At 49.5% G+C, this 15,596-nt stretch overlaps 10 protein-coding genes across 10 annotated transcripts, besides 2 other annotated features; all 10 read left to right on the top strand.

Moving 5' to 3' along the window:
- Nucleotides 1–94: 94 nt before the first annotated feature.
- On the top strand, nt 95–586 carry Tb11.01.1550 (calmodulin, putative; the record flags this gene model as incomplete). Its single annotated transcript, XM_823950.1, has 1 exon — nt 95–586. The coding sequence occupies one exon, from the start codon at nt 95–97 to the stop codon at nt 584–586; it is 492 nt and encodes a 163-aa protein (XP_829043.1).
- Nucleotides 587–937: 351 nt separating this feature from the next.
- On the top strand, nt 938–4,171 carry Tb11.01.1540 (hypothetical protein, conserved; the record flags this gene model as incomplete). The annotated part of the gene is made up of 1 exon (XM_823949.1): nt 938–4,171. The coding sequence occupies one exon, from the start codon at nt 938–940 to the stop codon at nt 4,169–4,171; it is 3,234 nt and encodes a 1,077-aa protein (XP_829042.1).
- Nucleotides 4,172–4,553: 382 nt separating this feature from the next.
- Tb11.01.1530 (hypothetical protein, conserved) lies at nt 4,554–5,114 on the top strand (the record flags this gene model as incomplete). The annotated part of the gene is made up of 1 exon (XM_823948.1): nt 4,554–5,114. The coding sequence occupies one exon, from the start codon at nt 4,554–4,556 to the stop codon at nt 5,112–5,114; it is 561 nt and encodes a 186-aa protein (XP_829041.1).
- Nucleotides 5,115–6,379: 1,265 nt separating this feature from the next.
- Nucleotides 6,380–6,401: a microsatellite.
- A 1,416-nt stretch (nt 6,402–7,817) lies between these two features.
- Nucleotides 7,818–9,110, top strand: Tb11.01.1510 (hypothetical protein, conserved; the record flags this gene model as incomplete). Its single annotated transcript, XM_823947.1, has 1 exon — nt 7,818–9,110. One exon carries the CDS (start codon nt 7,818–7,820, stop codon nt 9,108–9,110), a length of 1,293 nt encoding a protein of 430 aa, XP_829040.1.
- A 531-nt stretch (nt 9,111–9,641) lies between these two features.
- On the top strand, nt 9,642–11,531 carry Tb11.01.1500 (hypothetical protein, conserved; the record flags this gene model as incomplete). Its single annotated transcript, XM_823946.1, has 1 exon — nt 9,642–11,531. The coding sequence occupies one exon, from the start codon at nt 9,642–9,644 to the stop codon at nt 11,529–11,531; it is 1,890 nt and encodes a 629-aa protein (XP_829039.1).
- A 355-nt stretch (nt 11,532–11,886) lies between these two features.
- On the top strand, nt 11,887–12,510 carry Tb11.01.1490 (hypothetical protein, conserved; the record flags this gene model as incomplete). The annotated part of the gene is made up of 1 exon (XM_823945.1): nt 11,887–12,510. One exon carries the CDS (start codon nt 11,887–11,889, stop codon nt 12,508–12,510), a length of 624 nt encoding a protein of 207 aa, XP_829038.1.
- Nucleotides 12,511–12,731: 221 nt separating this feature from the next.
- On the top strand, nt 12,732–13,244 carry Tb11.01.1480 (60S ribosomal protein L34, putative; the record flags this gene model as incomplete). The annotated part of the gene is made up of 1 exon (XM_823944.1): nt 12,732–13,244. The coding sequence occupies one exon, from the start codon at nt 12,732–12,734 to the stop codon at nt 13,242–13,244; it is 513 nt and encodes a 170-aa protein (XP_829037.1).
- Nucleotides 13,245–13,607: 363 nt separating this feature from the next.
- Tb11.01.1475 (40S ribosomal protein S27, putative) lies at nt 13,608–13,868 on the top strand (the record flags this gene model as incomplete). The annotated part of the gene is made up of 1 exon (XM_823943.1): nt 13,608–13,868. One exon carries the CDS (start codon nt 13,608–13,610, stop codon nt 13,866–13,868), a length of 261 nt encoding a protein of 86 aa, XP_829036.1.
- A 60-nt stretch (nt 13,869–13,928) lies between these two features.
- Nucleotides 13,929–14,006: a sequence feature (A-rich).
- A 326-nt stretch (nt 14,007–14,332) lies between these two features.
- Tb11.01.1470 (60S ribosomal protein L10a, putative) lies at nt 14,333–14,977 on the top strand (the record flags this gene model as incomplete). The annotated part of the gene is made up of 1 exon (XM_823942.1): nt 14,333–14,977. One exon carries the CDS (start codon nt 14,333–14,335, stop codon nt 14,975–14,977), a length of 645 nt encoding a protein of 214 aa, XP_829035.1.
- A 313-nt stretch (nt 14,978–15,290) lies between these two features.
- On the top strand, nt 15,291–15,596 carry Tb11.01.1465 (nascent polypeptide associated complex subunit alpha; the record flags this gene model as incomplete). Its single annotated transcript, XM_823941.1, has 1 exon — nt 15,291–15,596. One exon carries the CDS (start codon nt 15,291–15,293, stop codon nt 15,594–15,596), a length of 306 nt encoding a protein of 101 aa, XP_829034.1.

The raw sequence follows: 15,596 nt of genomic DNA, 5'->3' as shown, positions 1-15,596 counted from the left end.
GCCTTTAAAAAAAAATCTTTAAATATGCAAATAGGGCAAACCGTGGCAGCTATATATAAAGGGAAAGAGCTGCGTTTTCTTTTTTGTAGTGGTGATGGCGGACCTCTTAACGGTAGAGCAAATCACCGAACTGAAGGAAGCATTCGCTGTTTTCGACACAGATTGCGATGGCAACATTACTGTTGATGATCTTTCTAATGTTTTCGCGGCAATTGGACAGAAAGTTTCCCGGGAAAAACTGCAGATGATGATGAACGAAGCAGACTTAGACTCAAATGGCGTGATTGATTTCCCGGAGTTTCTTACCCTTGTCGCTACGAAACTAAATGACCCGGAGGAAAAAGAGCTCAAATTGCGTCGGGCATTCGAACTTTACGATCTTGGTAACACTGGTTTCATAACTACAACCGACTTGAGAATCGTGATGGAGCGACTAGGTTGTTACCTTACTCCGGAAAAGGCGTTCGAGATGATAAATGAAGCGGATTTAGACGGAGATGGTCGACTAAGTTACGAGGAGTTCAGACGAGTTATGGTCGAAGATAGTGGATCCATACCGAAGAAGGAAGCGTTTTCAACCGATTAATTGGGTAGCGAAGATTGTTTTTGCTATAGAGGAACAGGGTATACATGTAGAGTTGAAAGTGCGACTGGATACGAGAGTCCCCAGAGAGTTTCATTTTTCGTTACTCGCGCCTTTTTCACTACTATGTAGCATGGGTGCAACCTTCCTATGTTAAAACAGATGTTATATATACCTTTATGCATATTTCTGTTAGGCAAATGAATTATTGTGTCACTATTGTTATTCTGACCGTTATTTGTATGAGCAAGTGTGCATGTGTTTGCTTTATCTCCCTTTTGTTGTTTAATTACCTTGCATATCTTTTCTCATTTTTTTTATTTAGTTGGTGCGGGGGATCGGTTAGAATTTAGCATGGAACGGTTGATGGAGGGAAGTGAAAATGTGAAAGAGGCGTTGTTGCAATGCATAGCAAAGTCTGACACATGCGCCGCGGATGGCGTCCTGCCGCTTCTTCGAACATTTTCCCGTCCGGTGTCAAAGACCCCCTTCTTTGATGTGCAGGTAGAAACAGAGCATGCATGGCCCTCCTCTAACTTACTCAACGGCGGGGGCCGTTGCAAGGTTCATTACCGAAATGGCGCCCACCTCGTGTCGAGCGGTAACAGACTTCTAGTTGTTCGACAAGATAACCACTTCTATTTCCCCCCGTGGGGTAGTCTTATTCAAGACGCGTACATCCAACGATGCGGCGCGGACAAGAGATCACTTATTATTGTCGGACTTGCAAACGGGATTCACGCCGCTCTGTTGCAAGAAGAATCACCACCTGTAGTACTGGACGATATTTTCATTGAAACAGGACGGTCGGTTGAAAAAATTGTTTCGTTTGAGAATGGCAAGTTAACACTATGCTATGGCAACGCGCAAGTGGAAAGCTGTCGTTTAGTTTTCAGAGGTGATAAAGTGTCAGAAATGGTTTTGTCATTGAACCAGCGCCCGCGACGAATTTACGATGCTGTGATTTCTCTATGGGACACGAAACGTTACCAAGATAGTGCGTACGATCCTTACCGGGGGAACCTCTTTGTATTGTCGAATACCGATCTGGCTGTGTGGAAGCGCACTCTAACAGGCGAGTTTGTGGTGGCCGGTTCTGTGGCTGTTCTGAGAAATACAGTCACAGTGCTTGCCAGCTTTGAGACGTCTCATCACGCTGTCCTGATTGCCGCCGATGGGGGTCGGCAGCCTGTGCTTCTCGACGAAGCCCCTGCAGCTGGAGGTGGTACTGCATGTGTTAATGTCCGTCTAGCTTCTTCCCGTCCTCTACCCTCGGGTCTCCATGTTGAAGATATCCGGTTTGCCTGTCGGGACACAAATGGCACCACTCTACTTTATGACGCACTAACTCATCTTCTAATCTTAATCACTACAAACTGCGCCGTATACGAGGGTGTGTATGACGAGATGGAACTAGTGTCAACTTTTCAGTTGGACGGGCCAATCACGGGTATTGGTTACGTCAGTGAGTCTGTGAGGTTCGGCACGTCTTTTGTTGTGTACGGAGGAAGTGGAATTCAGTGCCGCATTGGTGCACTACCGATTGGACTCGTCACAGCAAATCTCTTGAAACTTGGTAACCCCCACGATGAAATCTTTTCCTCGCTGCTAAAACTGGGGGGAAGACGTGGAATGGAGGCCCTTGTTGGAGCTAACTTAGCTGGCGTGCCAGCAGAGACGTTGGCTCCCCTGCTAGGACAGTTCTTGCACCCTTTTCCTCAGAGTAACAATATGCGGGTGGCCCCTGGAGCGGAGGGACTCTTATATCTCGTCCATCGTCAGATTGTGGTAGCGGAGAGGTTGTGGACTTCGCCCTTTTCGTGGGACTTGGCGCTCAGATTGGAGGGCGCAGTGAAGCTTATGGAGGAATGGCGAGGGTCGATAGAGTCGCTATTACGTTTAAATGGCTGGCTTGATTACCCAGTGCAGCATATGGGTTTGGTGTGGCAAGGTTTTGTGGTGAGCTCTCCCCAGGCATTCACCACGCGCACCGCTATTAACACTCAAGCTTTATTCCTTTATACACTCCTAAAGGGCTTGGGAGATGCGTGCATCATCTGTAAACTTTATTGTATGCTGTTGACCGCGTGTGGTGAAGAGGCGCTGTCCATGGCTTCATCAATCGGAAATCAAATGGGTTTGGAACATATCGTGTGGCGCTGTGACACAGATGCAATAATAAGTGAATTCTGTACCACCGCGCTTGCATGCAATGGGGCAAATACCCTGGCCCAGCTTGAAGCTATGAAACACGCACTGCCTGTGAAGGCCCAGCATGCAATAAGTGTTCATTCACTTATCATGAAGGGGAATGCAGATGAGGCACTCACGTACGCGTGTGACAACATTGTATCGCTTCGAGATGAGCAAATGGTTAGCTACGTAGAGGAGAGATTGAACGTGGCCTTTCCCGATCATATGGTACCAATAAGACTTCTTCTTTGTTGGTTGAGGCACGACAAAAGCTCCATAGGTGAACTTCTATCTTTGCTTGAGCAGAATACAGCTGACGGATCGCCGGAGCAGGTGAAGCGCTGCCTTCGGTTGGTCATGCAGGCTGCTGCACGTAGCCCCGCTCTTTCTCGCGATGTTGTTCACTGGATTGTGGGTCATGCGCTTGAAGATGATCGCTTGATGTGTTTTGCGGAGATAATAGAAGAGTATATTGATGACCTAGGGGAGCCGCAAACACTCCCGGCGCTTTTTTATTCGTGTTGGAAGGATCGGCTGCGTTGTCCTCAGGTGGCCGCTCGCGGGTTTGGCGATATTGCGAAGTCCAAGCAGCGAGTGCTACTTTCCACAAGGCTTCGCTGCATAAATCTGGCACTCGAGTATGGCCCGACGGATTCCGATCGCTTGACTTACGTACTTCTGTTACTGCAGGATGAATTAGTGAAAGTGATTGAGAGGACAGGGCAAAGTTTTAACTACAATAGTTCTTCAAAATTGCCTAGGCAAGAAACACAATCCCACGTGGATGAGCTGCGCCATTTTTATGTGGTGGAAAGTCGGCTGTTTGAGTTGGCTGGCGTGTACAGGAGGAACGGTGGGGCCAAGGTCCAGATGGACATACTGAAGATGCACCCGGAGACTCCCGAGAGAGTCACCGTGCAAGTGCTACATGACTTGCTGGCAAGCCTTGTTCACGAAGGGGGCCAAGGTGCTTCTGAAGCGGTGCGTTGTATAGTGCGAGAGTACTATGGTGGTTACGCTGCAGGGCTGCCATTGTTGCCTTTTGTCACTTTCTTGGTGCACAATAGAGAGGATCCTGGAACGATTGTGGATACTCTTCGGTCCAGTGGAGTGCCAGCTGCTGTTGTTTTTGATACGTTTCTTCACTGCCTCGACGATCGATGTGATGACACAGTTTTAACCAAGAGTGGAGTCATAACAGCGCTCACGGCAGCAGTGACAAATATGGTGGGGGAGGGCCGCAGTGTTTACGCGACCTATCTTTTGGAACGGATTCACAAGCTGCTAGAGAATGAGCACCAGATTGCATTGTTGCGACGAAGTGATGTGGAACAGCTGCAAAATGCGGAGGCAGCGATGATGCGCTTTGTCTCATCTTCACAAAGTGTTTCATAGATGGACGCATGGATGGAGAATCTTAATTTCAAGAAAGATTATAAGGAAAGGGGGAACTATTACATCAAGGCCCGGGACGGATTGAGTACACGAAGGTGTATTGTAGGTAAAAGAGGCCCAAAACGTGTGACGGGCAATAGGGGTGTCGTTTGTTACGTTCGACTTCCCCCCTTTCTGTGCTTACACACACAAAGTAGTTCCATTGTTTGCTCCCTAAGAGTCTACGGGCTTGGGGTTTGCGGTGTAAGATCTTTTTTTGGTGTCGTTGATTAGCTCTTGCACTGTTTTCCCTTTTTTTTTTTGCCTTTCCACTATCTCATAGTACTGGTGCGCTTCTAGAGAGCGCTCCCTCGGCACACGCAGGGCGGTGGGACAGCCTAGGATGGCGATCGCTAGGACCACGGTGACGACGGTGCTTGATGGCCTTTACTTCGCCGACCGGGCAGTCAAGATGACGCACGCTGCCCATCGTGGTTGTTCTTTTGTCTGCACACCAGCGCTCCTTGCTTGCACCTGCCCGGGTACCTCAGTCGCGGTGCGCCTCACCCCCTTGAGTACCGGTCGTCCCCCGCTTGCGAGGATGGAGTTGCTTGGTCAGTGCGCCGTCTCACTGTTCCGCGCGCAACGGCTCGCCTTCCATTGTGCAGGGGAGGAGGGTCGGGCCCAGATGCACGAATTAACTCTTAAGCGTGGGGACGTTATCGCTGTCCTCGGTGGTTGTGAGTTGGATCGTGATTGGGGATCTGTCGAGCGTACTCTCAAAAGTGTTGCACACGCAGATCTTGAGTATATGGCCGAGGAGATGCTTCTTGAACTCGGTAGGGGAACGAGACGGACTGGAGGGGGAAACGGTGAGGTTGTTAGCAACAGCACGTGTGTAATGACGGTGGTGCAGGACAGGCCTTCAGGGCTGTTGCCACAACCCCCGTCATGCTTGGGATGACCCTGGGTGTTGGTGTGGTATTAAAGTTGATTGTGTTATACCCCTGAGAAACCGTTTTGCGAAGAGTGAGATACAGGTGGGGAGCGTATGCCGACGTTGCCTCCGTGCCGTCGAGGACGTCGGAGAGGTGGTTCCTAGTGAAAGAAGAAAAGAAAGCGAGCGTATTTAAGTGGGAAGGTGAGGGGTTAGACGAGGCATGGTCGGGATAGGGGTACGTAACCCTACTTCCGTCATGCGTTACCCTCGGGTGTTTGGAATTATGTGTCCTTTATTTCCCCACTGATACGTTCATCAAATACGGGACGGCCCCATTTTGGTTTGCTACTTGTCGTTTGGCAGGTGCGTTCAGATAGTTCTCAGGATACCACCACCGTTCAGTGCTGTAGCTATTTCACTGTTTCCCACGCTCGATGTACCTTTTTCCGTTCGATTATCATAAAAGCAGTAGCAATCTCCGTTAGTACTTTCTCCTTTTTTTTTTTCACCCCTTTTCATTTATTACTATTGTTTTTGAATATGTTGTGTTGAATTGCTTCCCGCTCATTTCGCCCTCTTCCTATGTCTCTGAAGAGACTATTGGAATGGGTGGCTTTGTGGAGTTACTTTTCAAGAAACAGTAATCCCCTGAGGTGGGAGGGCTCTTGTTTAGCTCTGCCCAAACCAGTGCCCCCAGGACATATACATATATATTTGTTTATTTATATGTAGGGAACAAAAGAAGTGAGTGTGATGAGGAGGGGAGCCCACTCTGTAGTCCGTTTGTGCCACCTGTGGGGGAATCGAGAAGCGCAAAGGGGGAGGGGGCAACTTCCCATGGAGAGGGATGTTCCTATTGACGACCTACTTTTTTTTTTTTCCGGTTGCCAGTAGGTAAAGAAGTCAGTGGAATGTTTGCGTGCTTGTATGGTGTAGTTCAACTTTTTTTTTCTTCCGTGCTGCTGATTTCTACCTTTTTTCTTTACCATATTTACCTATGCTAACGACGCGCGAAGGTGCGGTACTTCCCCTTCACATGTTTTCGGCCAACCCCTTTTTCCTTTCTTGTCTTTGAATGGTGCCTGCACTTAGGCAACGTGGCGTATATTTGTTGTGGCCACTGCAATTGAGCTAGAAGAGTTTTTTATATCCATATTTTCCAAGAGTCGAAATATGCCGGATGGTAACGAGGGAATGGTAGTGCAAGTGGTAACAGGGAAAAGGAAGGTGGATGACGATTTCAGAACTTCTTTTTAGTAACTGCAATACCGGCGCACAGTGTTTTTAAAATATATATATATATATATATATCTGCCTATTTATGCGTGTAAATATATCAATTTACTTTTGTGCTGTCGGATATTTGCCATGGGACTGCAGGCACCTTTTTTTTAAGTACCACCCTCTTTTTTTTTTTTGCGCCGATGCCTGTATTCACTGCCGCGATCGCATTTTTATAATTACACCAACAAAAAATTGCGCATGTATGTACGTGCATGTGTGTGTGTGAATGAGGATACGTGAGGTTTTATAGATAAATGAAGGGATCACCGGACAGTCAAGCAAATAAGAAGGAACGGCCAGAGGCGATTGATGTGAAATGGAAGAGTTGAAAATATGGAGAGGGCGCGGCATGGAGGTGCGTTTGGGGAGGGGGAGGTGGGAGTAGAGGGACACCAGGAGTTTGAGCGCTTGCCTTTCCGTGCTTTTAAAAAAAAAAGAAATAAGTTTGTATTTTATATTCTCTGCCCCAGTTTGGGTCTGCCTATGAAAGAGCACGTTGACGTCATTGGTCGGAACCCTTTTACTGTTGCTGTCCTTGGAGGGCAATGTACGCGTGGGAAAGGTGAAGCAACCAAACAACAAAGGTATCCCGCTTGAACAGGTCAAGTTTAAGAGCCAAGAAAATGGTGTTTTGTGCGCTTTTAAAGTTGCTTTCACAAAAAAGGATATGGACCATAAGAGGCCAAGCTAAGGAGCAAGGAAAGAGTTACGGCAGTTCTACAGCCGTACTGGGTGGGGTTGTTAAAGTTGATTGGGAAGAGATATGAGGGATGGTGCCAGTGTGTGTACTTGTGCAGCGGTTGTGTAGCAGGAGGGGGATGCGGTTATGTGAATAGTCGTTTATTTGGCTGTATATGTGTCTGAACTCCTTTTCCCCTCTTAACTTTTTTTAAAAATTGTAGGTAACTGCGCCGATTACTTGGCGGAAACCCGCTTGGCACTCTTGGGGTGCACAGACCTTTACACTGAGATACATGCAAGTTGCTCAGCCTCTCTTCTTAATCTGCGGATGTGCAGATTGGGTTTATGTAAGCAACTTGGTAGTTTGTTGAGGGCCCCTGTTTCTTTCACTGCGGCTCCTGGCCGCGACTGCGCTGCCACGGGTTCGTTCTGCAGCGTGCCTATCGTTGCTCGCGAATTATTTCTTTCCTTCTCTAAGAGGGAAGAGTTGAATGACGAAGGGGGAGGGGCTGAAGTTCCCCTTTAGGCGCTGCACATCCACTGACTTTTTATTATCCATGTCATTTGGCGTTATTTCTGTTCACCTATTTGTTTTTTTTTTATGTAGCTAGCGGAGAACTTGGCGCGGAGTCACACATCGCGTTGCTGTACGTTGTGAGGCGACGCGGCCAGAGTTGTAGGGACACCGTAACTAGCGGTGACGCGATAACTACACGCGGTTGCGGCGGTGAGAGTAGTGAATAGAAGCTTAGTTAGTGCGATATGAGCTCACCGTACCAACGAAAGATCACGATAAGTGCAGGTGAGGAATGCACTCTCTCTGGGAGCTGCGTTGTGGGGTTGCAACTGCTGTCTGGAGTAGTTGAAGTTGCCGGTGTGCTCCTCAAGGCTAAAGAACCCCCTACCTTTCGTCTTTTAACGGATCGGTACTCGCTTGTGATGTACACCTTAGAAGGTGGTTGCGTACTCGCTACGTCAACCAAGCAGTTCGAGGTTTCAAAGGCTGCTACGGGCATGGCATCCGTTGGGCAGTTGTGTCGTGGTGCCCTTGCTACTGTGACTCGAAGTAAGGTGCTCGTCATTGGACGTCGTGCTAGTGGTAAAACTTTAACAGCGCACACAATTTGCAACATACTCCGCGAGGATGCTTCTGCAGTGGAACTGGGGGCAGCGTCCACGTCCGTATTCTTGATGGACCTTAACGCCGAGTCCAACTCCATCTATGCGCCTGGGTGCATTTCAACTGTGCTTGTAGAGCACATACTGTGGCCCGACACTTCCGCCTCCCCAACGTTGTTGCCATTTTCACTTTTTGTTGGTGAAACAGCCCCTCCTGGCAATGAAAGTGTTGCTTCGTTTCTTTCTTTTGTGGAGCAACTGAACGAGTGCACCGATGCGCTAATAGGTGCGGCCAACACTGAGCGGGCCCACGTTGTAATAGACGCGCCCTCTCCACAGGAGGGGGTGATGGAGGGTGTATATTTTCGCAGACTTGTTGAATTACTGCGGCCTACGCATGTTGTCATGGTTAGTACGCAGGGTGAATCGGACCTGTGTTCCAATGTTCTGCAAGAGGACATACAACGTGTGCTTCCTGAATGTGATGTTTCCTACGTGGCGCCTGTGTCTCAGCGGTGCAACAGTTCAGTGCGGGAGCAACGCCTCTGCGGGTACTTTTCAGGAAATCCCCAGTGTCCACTTGCTTGCGCAAAAATTGTACTTCCCCTTGCGCAAGTGCAGCTTGTACGGTATGTAAGGTCCGAGAGCGGAGTAACCTGCAGCAAGGTAACACCTTCAGCAACTATTATAGGCTGTATATGCGCGGTTTCACATGCTGAGGTGATTGAGGAGGTACCCTTAGCCCCCATAGCTGGATTGCTACTGCTCTTTGCTATCGACGAGGAGCATGAGGAGCTGGTCGCGGTCGTTCCGGCTTCGGAGCCGCTTCCTCGACGATTTTTGATTCTCCCGAACGAACCGACACGGTCGTGTCCTCCTTCCGCTCTTTTTTCCGGGGAGGTTGCGGCCCACGTAGAGGAAGCGGTGGCGATATAACCAGCTGGTAAGGTGAAGACAGGGAGTGGAGGCAACACGAGGTTTCAGCGAAAACCAACAACAAAAATACACATCTGTAGTGATGTGCAGAGCGTACAGGTAAAAGGAATCACCACGTCGGTTCCTTTCTTTTTCACATCTGGGTACCAAATGGAAGTCCAGAAATAATATTGTTTTAACTGCTTCTTCTAAAACTCTGTTTTTAGCGGCTCCGTTATCTTGTCTTCAACAAATCCCCCCAGTCCGTGGCTATTTATTCCAGGTACCCCTTCTTTTTTTTTTCACTTTGTACGTGGTTAAATTTAATCTCCTTGCTCCCAATTTGCACACCTTATTCTCCATGGTCTCATCCTTCTCTGCGGTTGTAAGAGTGGGTGGTGGGGGGTTTCCGAAGTAGGAGTGACGGCCGTGTGAGTGAAGGAGAAGGAGGTGTCCGCGCGTACACACGAATACGCAGGCGAGAAGCTGCCACACAATCTTTAGCAAAGAGCGGTGCAGTGTCTCCCAGTGAAACAGCAGCACCACTTATATATGCGCTGCTCTTTGGTTCAGAGAGGTGGTGGGTACTCCAACATTGATTGGAAGACGAGGGCACGGCGCACCGTGCAGCGGTTCGTGCGCCGTTACGTTCCAGATCCTCGTGATGATCCATTGACAGAGGTCCCAATGAATGAGGAGACTTACAAGAAGACGTATTTGCAGCAGGAGGGTGGTGTCCGTGTAGGGATACGCCCCGGTCAGTTGGTTGAGGATTACATGGCGGAGCGTGACAAGAAATGGCTGGAAGGGCAGCGGCTGACCACCGGACGACTTGTGGAGGAGCAGAAGCTACCAACCACTAGCGACGGTCAGCTTTTTTATGGGACAGGGACACGTGAGACGTATATGGATGTGGGGACCGCCAATAAACATGTGAAGCCTCCTAAGCCTAGCGATTATGAATCAGACGAGGAGTTGATCTTGATGCGGCGCCAATTGCAGGTGGAGAACGAAGCAGAATACCGTAAGTTCGTTGCGGAGACAAAGCGGGCGGAGATAAAAATGGAGGAGACGCGGAAGCGCCGCCGGCCTCACCCAACTGACCCAACTTATGACCCTTTTAAGATAACCCCCGGTTATCGTCCTCAGGACAGTGCTGCGCTCGCTCAGTGGTTGAAGAGGCAGCGTGAGTCCGGAAAGACGGCGAGCGGCCTCTCGTTACAGACACGGGAGGGCCAGGAGCGGTTTTACAATGAGGAGAAGATGGCCACCCAGTTTCATGCTAACCCATTTTCTGCTCGTATCGAGGAGCCCCGGGGCCTTTCGAGGATGCGCATCACGGCATATACACCGGATAGCATATTTGTAAATGACAAGGAGGTAATCGGTTCTTGCATTGTTACTGATAAGTCGTACTACCACTGGAATGTAAGCAGCTTCGAAGAGGTTAATGAACGTACACTGGCGCTTTTGCTTCACTTGTACCCGGTGCCTGACGTCATATTTCTTGGGACGGGTCGAAATCTTCATTTTATTGATGAGGAGCTGCGCATAGCATTCCAGAAGCGGGGATCTATTATTCACTGCCTCACTACCCCGCAGGCGTGTGGCCACTTCGGCGTGCAGCTGTCTGTTTCGCGTCGTGCTGCACTGGCCGTCATCAACCCAATTCCGACGAACGGTTATGGCACAGAGTGTTTTGGTGATTTTATCGAAAACGATATGTTTTCCCTTTCTGACACGCAGCTGGGCATTCCTCCCATTAAGCAGTTCTCGTCGGCCTTGTTTAAACCGAACAAGGTAGCAGAAAAGTACCGCCATATGCAGGGAACTGGGTTCGGTCCAAAGTACCACCAGCTCAGTGATGGCCGGTTGGTGCGACCGGGAACGAGCGGAACCAAGCTACGACCGTTGATTGAACCTGGCGAGGATGTGCAGTGGGAGACGCTACCGTCGTATTACCATTGGTATCCTAAGGAACATTTGCATGACTATATTGAAAATACTACTATGCGTGAGATTCAGGGCAAACCAACAGGTGATCCGACAGAGCGCCGCCTTCAGCAAGCGCTCCGCGGTGAAAAGTCGGACAAACGTGAGTCACCAACGCCGGATATCGCCCCGTGGGACTCCGCATCGATTCCAATCACGAAGTTTCCACACGAGCGTAATGACGACGAGGTGGTGGTGGAGGATCCTAAGACTGGACGCATCATCGGGATGGACCGTAATACATATGAGCGTTGGCGTGTCATGATGCAGGAGCGGCGTGAGGGAAAACCAGAGAGCGATCCTGTGGAGTATGACCAGGAGCGGTTTGTAACGAACAAAGATGGAGTTGTATTCGACTTATCGAAAGTAAAATATCGGCCCATTTTCGAAGGTCGGTGGAATCCCAGGCGCCCTCAGAGCACGGGTCGGACGAACCCCATCATGGTTTAGTCACCGTGCCGCATGGGCATGAGATCTTCTCACGTCCGCAGTTAGATTTATCTTAGCGTGTAGGAACTCTGTGCTCCTTTTGGTGGTGCGGTTGCACAAAGTGGGCACGAAGTCTACGAGGGTCGTGCTTTATTTCATCATCGGATCTGTTCTGCCCCGCTCTTCTTTTTTCTTGAAGAGGTGTGTGTGTGTGGGGGGGGGGGGAAGAGGGGGGTCTGTCGCATGAAAAACGATGTTTCGCTGAAAAAGGACGGTGTTTCCACTTTTCCTCTTTTCACCCAGCCCGTCCACCTCCTTCTTATTTTTATTTATATCTCCCCCCCACCGTGGTGTTTGTTGTTGGAGGCCCACCTTGATGGCTTCTGGTAGTGGTAGAGGAGAGGGAGTTGGAGAGCACCGCCCCAATCCAATTGTTCGCGTAGTTGGTGTCAATGGTCCGCTGTTCGTATGTGAGGACTCGTCGGTCTTGTCAAAGTTTCCGCAGATGTACAAAAAGGACTATTCTGGTCCTCACCTAGGCGTCGAGGAGTTGGAGTACCTGAGTGAGTTCGTTTCTATCGAATTCATCACAGCAGAGGACAGGCAATATTGGGCCTCTCTACGTATGCGACATGAGTTTTCCTGCCGTGTTTACAGACATTTAACAGATAAAATGGGTCTCTTTCTCCGGCACGGGAGCCAGTTTGGTGCGGCCTTCATCGGCTACCGCGATCTAAAAGACCACGGAAATTGTTTGGTGTATTTTGGACCGTTATCCCAACTGTCAGCTACTGCTGCGGCTCGCGTGGCAGCAAGCGTGGGAAAAGAGGCGTGGGTAGTGGAAGAGTTTCCAATTAAGGCGACGGGTTGCCTGTCAGTATCAAAGATTGAAAGTTACTGGGGACCTTCAGGGCAGGGGGGTAATAGTGTCTGTGGAGATAAAGGCGGGAAGTGCGTAAAGAAACGGCGATTAAGTTATACTCCCATTGTTCAATTGTGAAAGTACACCATCCTGCAGCGTTAGTTGCATCCGGGCGGCCCCGCAGTAGTGCTGTTACTTCCACTAACAGATATACACATTCTCTGCACCCTTTTTTTTTAAAAAAAGACCACACCTCCATTGCATACACATCTTTAATTGCACATATTGTTGCCTTTTTTCTGCCTTGTTACTTTACAGAAGCGAGAAGGAAAAGGAAGGACCCACAAGCATCAGCGAAGATGTCTTGCCCCCGTGTGCAATACCGCCGTCGCATGCATTACGCCACGCGTGGCAACCGCATGCGCCTAGTGCGAACACCCGGCAATCGCCTAGTGATGCAGAAGCGCGGTAAGCGGTCGCAGGGCCCACACACTCCGTGGGTACTTGGCCACAAACGTCTCGCTGGCACGAAGGCGTTGCGTCACACAAAGGCGCGTCTCGCCCCACGTCATCAGAAGACGACTTCGCGCCCATACGGCGGTGTGTTGAGCCACGAACAGGTACGCGACCGCATCGTCCGTGCCTTCCTCATTGAGGAGCAGCGCATCGTGAAGCGGGCCCTGAAGGCTCACGCGAAGGTCCAGAAGGAAAAGAAGCGCCGCGCCGCCAAGAGGAAGAGCAAGGAAGAGAAGGTGGCTGCCGTAGCAAAGAAGGTAGCGGCGAAGGTTGGCGCCAAATCCGTCATTGCAAAGAAGGAGGCACCCAAGAGGAAGGCTGGTAAGGCCCCTGTTGGTGCGAAGCTGAAGAAATAGTCGACGTTGGTCCTCCCGCATATCGTTTTCTTCGCCTTTTCTTCCGTTCATTTACACTCTTTTTATTTTTGGGCACTTTCGCATGATTCTTCTCCTTGGTCTCACTGCAGCTGTATAGCGATGTGACCAGGTGACAAGAAGTGCGATGTGACACTTGAAACCCCTAACAACAATGACAGGGGACATGCCTTGCTTGCCTTTGTTTCTGTCAGGTTTTGAACTCTCCACACCTGTGTACTTGCCCGTTCGTTCTCTCACCCATTTCCCTCTTCCTTTTTTAACCCGTTGCTTCTCTTTCTCAACCTGTACTATAAATAATCACCACATAATTGTGCATTATCCCCACGTAGGTCTGCAAGAGTCATGGGTTTCTTCGATTCGGATCTCAGCTACCCCACGGTGCGCACCGAGCGCATGAAGCACAAGCGCCGTCGTCTTGTGCAGGGCCCCAATTCGTACTTCATGGATGTCAAGTGTCCCGGATGCAAGAACATCACTGTGGTATACAGCCATGCCACGTCAGAGGTTAAGTGCAATGGTTGCGCTACCTTGCTTTGCCGCCCCACCGGTGGCAAGGCAATGCTGGTAACTGGCTGCGGGTTCCGCAAAAAGCCAGACCACTAAGCGTGAGGGAATGCTGGTTGCATCTGTGGGACGCAAAAAAAAAAAAAAAATAGACCAATGTTCTTTTCTTGTTTCTTTTCTCCTTTTTTTTATTTGTTCCTTCCCCAATTCTTTTATTTGTCGCCTTTTTTTTTTCTTGGCGTTCCCTTTGTAGGGTTGCAGCCGAAAGCTTTGGGGTGCCAATGTAAGGAGAGGGTAAGGAAGGAATAAAAAAAAAGGATACTAGGACACTGTGGAGGGGTCAGCGATATACTCCGTTTTTTGCCCCACCGGTGCTTTTAATTTCCTTGTTTTAACCACTGCCTACTTAATCTGCCAACTGGTTTCATCCGAGCCTGTGCGGTGATTTGCTGGCATGCTCTTCACTTTTTCCTCGTCTTTCTCATATTTTTTTCTCAAATTTAAACAACAACACCATACTGCTACTGCCCAAATATTAGGCTTTTTTCTCTCAGCGCGGCGCCATGTCGAAGATCCCTCCAGCACTGCTTTCTGAGGCTATTCAAAATGTGTTGAAAGATCGCAAGGAGCGTAAGTTCAAGGAGAGCATTGATTTGCAAGTAAACCTGAAGAACTACGACCCCCAAAAGGACAAGCGTTTCTCTGGTTCTGTGCGCCTCCCGCACGTGTGCCGCCCCCGTATGACTGTCTGCCTTCTCTGTGACCTCGTGCACGAGGACATCGCCAAGAAGAATGACGTCCCGACCATGAACCAGGAGGAACTGAAGAAACTGAACAAGAACAAGAAGCTGGTGAAAAAGATGTGTAACCAGTACGATGCCTTCTTGTGTTCGGAGTCTATCATTAAGACAGTCCCGCGTCTTGTCGGCCCTCACATGCATCGTGTAGGTAAGTTCCCTACGGTGTGTGCGCAGAATGAGAGCCTGCCGGACAAGGTGCTCGAGCTTCAGTCCACAGTGAAGTTTCAGCTCAAGAAGGTGCTCTGCCTTGGAACATGCGTCGGCCATGTCGATATGACTGAGGATCAGGTACGCCAGAATGTTGTTATGGCGATCAACTTCCTTGTGTCTTTGTTGAAGAAGAACTGGCAGAATCTGAAATCCGCGTACATCAAGTCGACTATGGGGAAGTCGCAGCGTATCTACTAAGGCATGCACGCGTAGGCTTGTGAATTAAGCCACAGGATCATTTTTGGTCTTTAGCTCCGTATATTATTTTGTTTTAATTACTTAAACACTCTTTTGTCTTGCATGTACACTTTGTCCCCCGTGGTGCGCCGGTTTCACCATCTTTTCTTCCGGAAGGTGGGCACCGTGGACGGTATGTATTGCGTTTTGTCCCACCTCCACTCATTGCGTCTCTCTTTTCCTTCACTTTTCTTCCCCGCCCAATTTACTCCTTCTGTGATCATTTGTTATCACCAATGTTTGCTAGTGAACCGACTTCGTTTACGAGAGAGTCATGCCCTCTATTACTCAGGAGACGCTCCGCAGGCGCGCAGAATTTGTTCGCACAGGAGGCCGCGGTTCAGTACGCCGTACCGTGAAGGTAGCACATCGCAATACCGGGGACGACAAGAAAGTGCAACAAGTGCTGAAACGCCTCAATGTGTCACCCTTCAACGACGTGGACGATGCCGTTCTGTATCGTCATGACGGTACTGCGTACTATTTTGAGAAACCGAAGGTACAGGCATCCATGCAGTCGCAATGCTTCGTCGTGAGCGGTGCGTACGATGTGAAGGAGGCGAGCGAAGTGCCTTCATAG

The sequence above is a fragment of the Trypanosoma brucei genome, assembly GCF_000002445.2.
Source record: "Trypanosoma brucei brucei TREU927 chromosome 11 chr11_scaffold01 genomic scaffold, whole genome shotgun sequence".
Taxonomy (NCBI): Eukaryota; Euglenozoa; class Kinetoplastea; order Trypanosomatida; family Trypanosomatidae; genus Trypanosoma; species Trypanosoma brucei.
The sequence above is the reverse complement of the archived record's forward strand: the minus strand, read 5'-3'. Positions and strand labels throughout refer to the sequence as shown.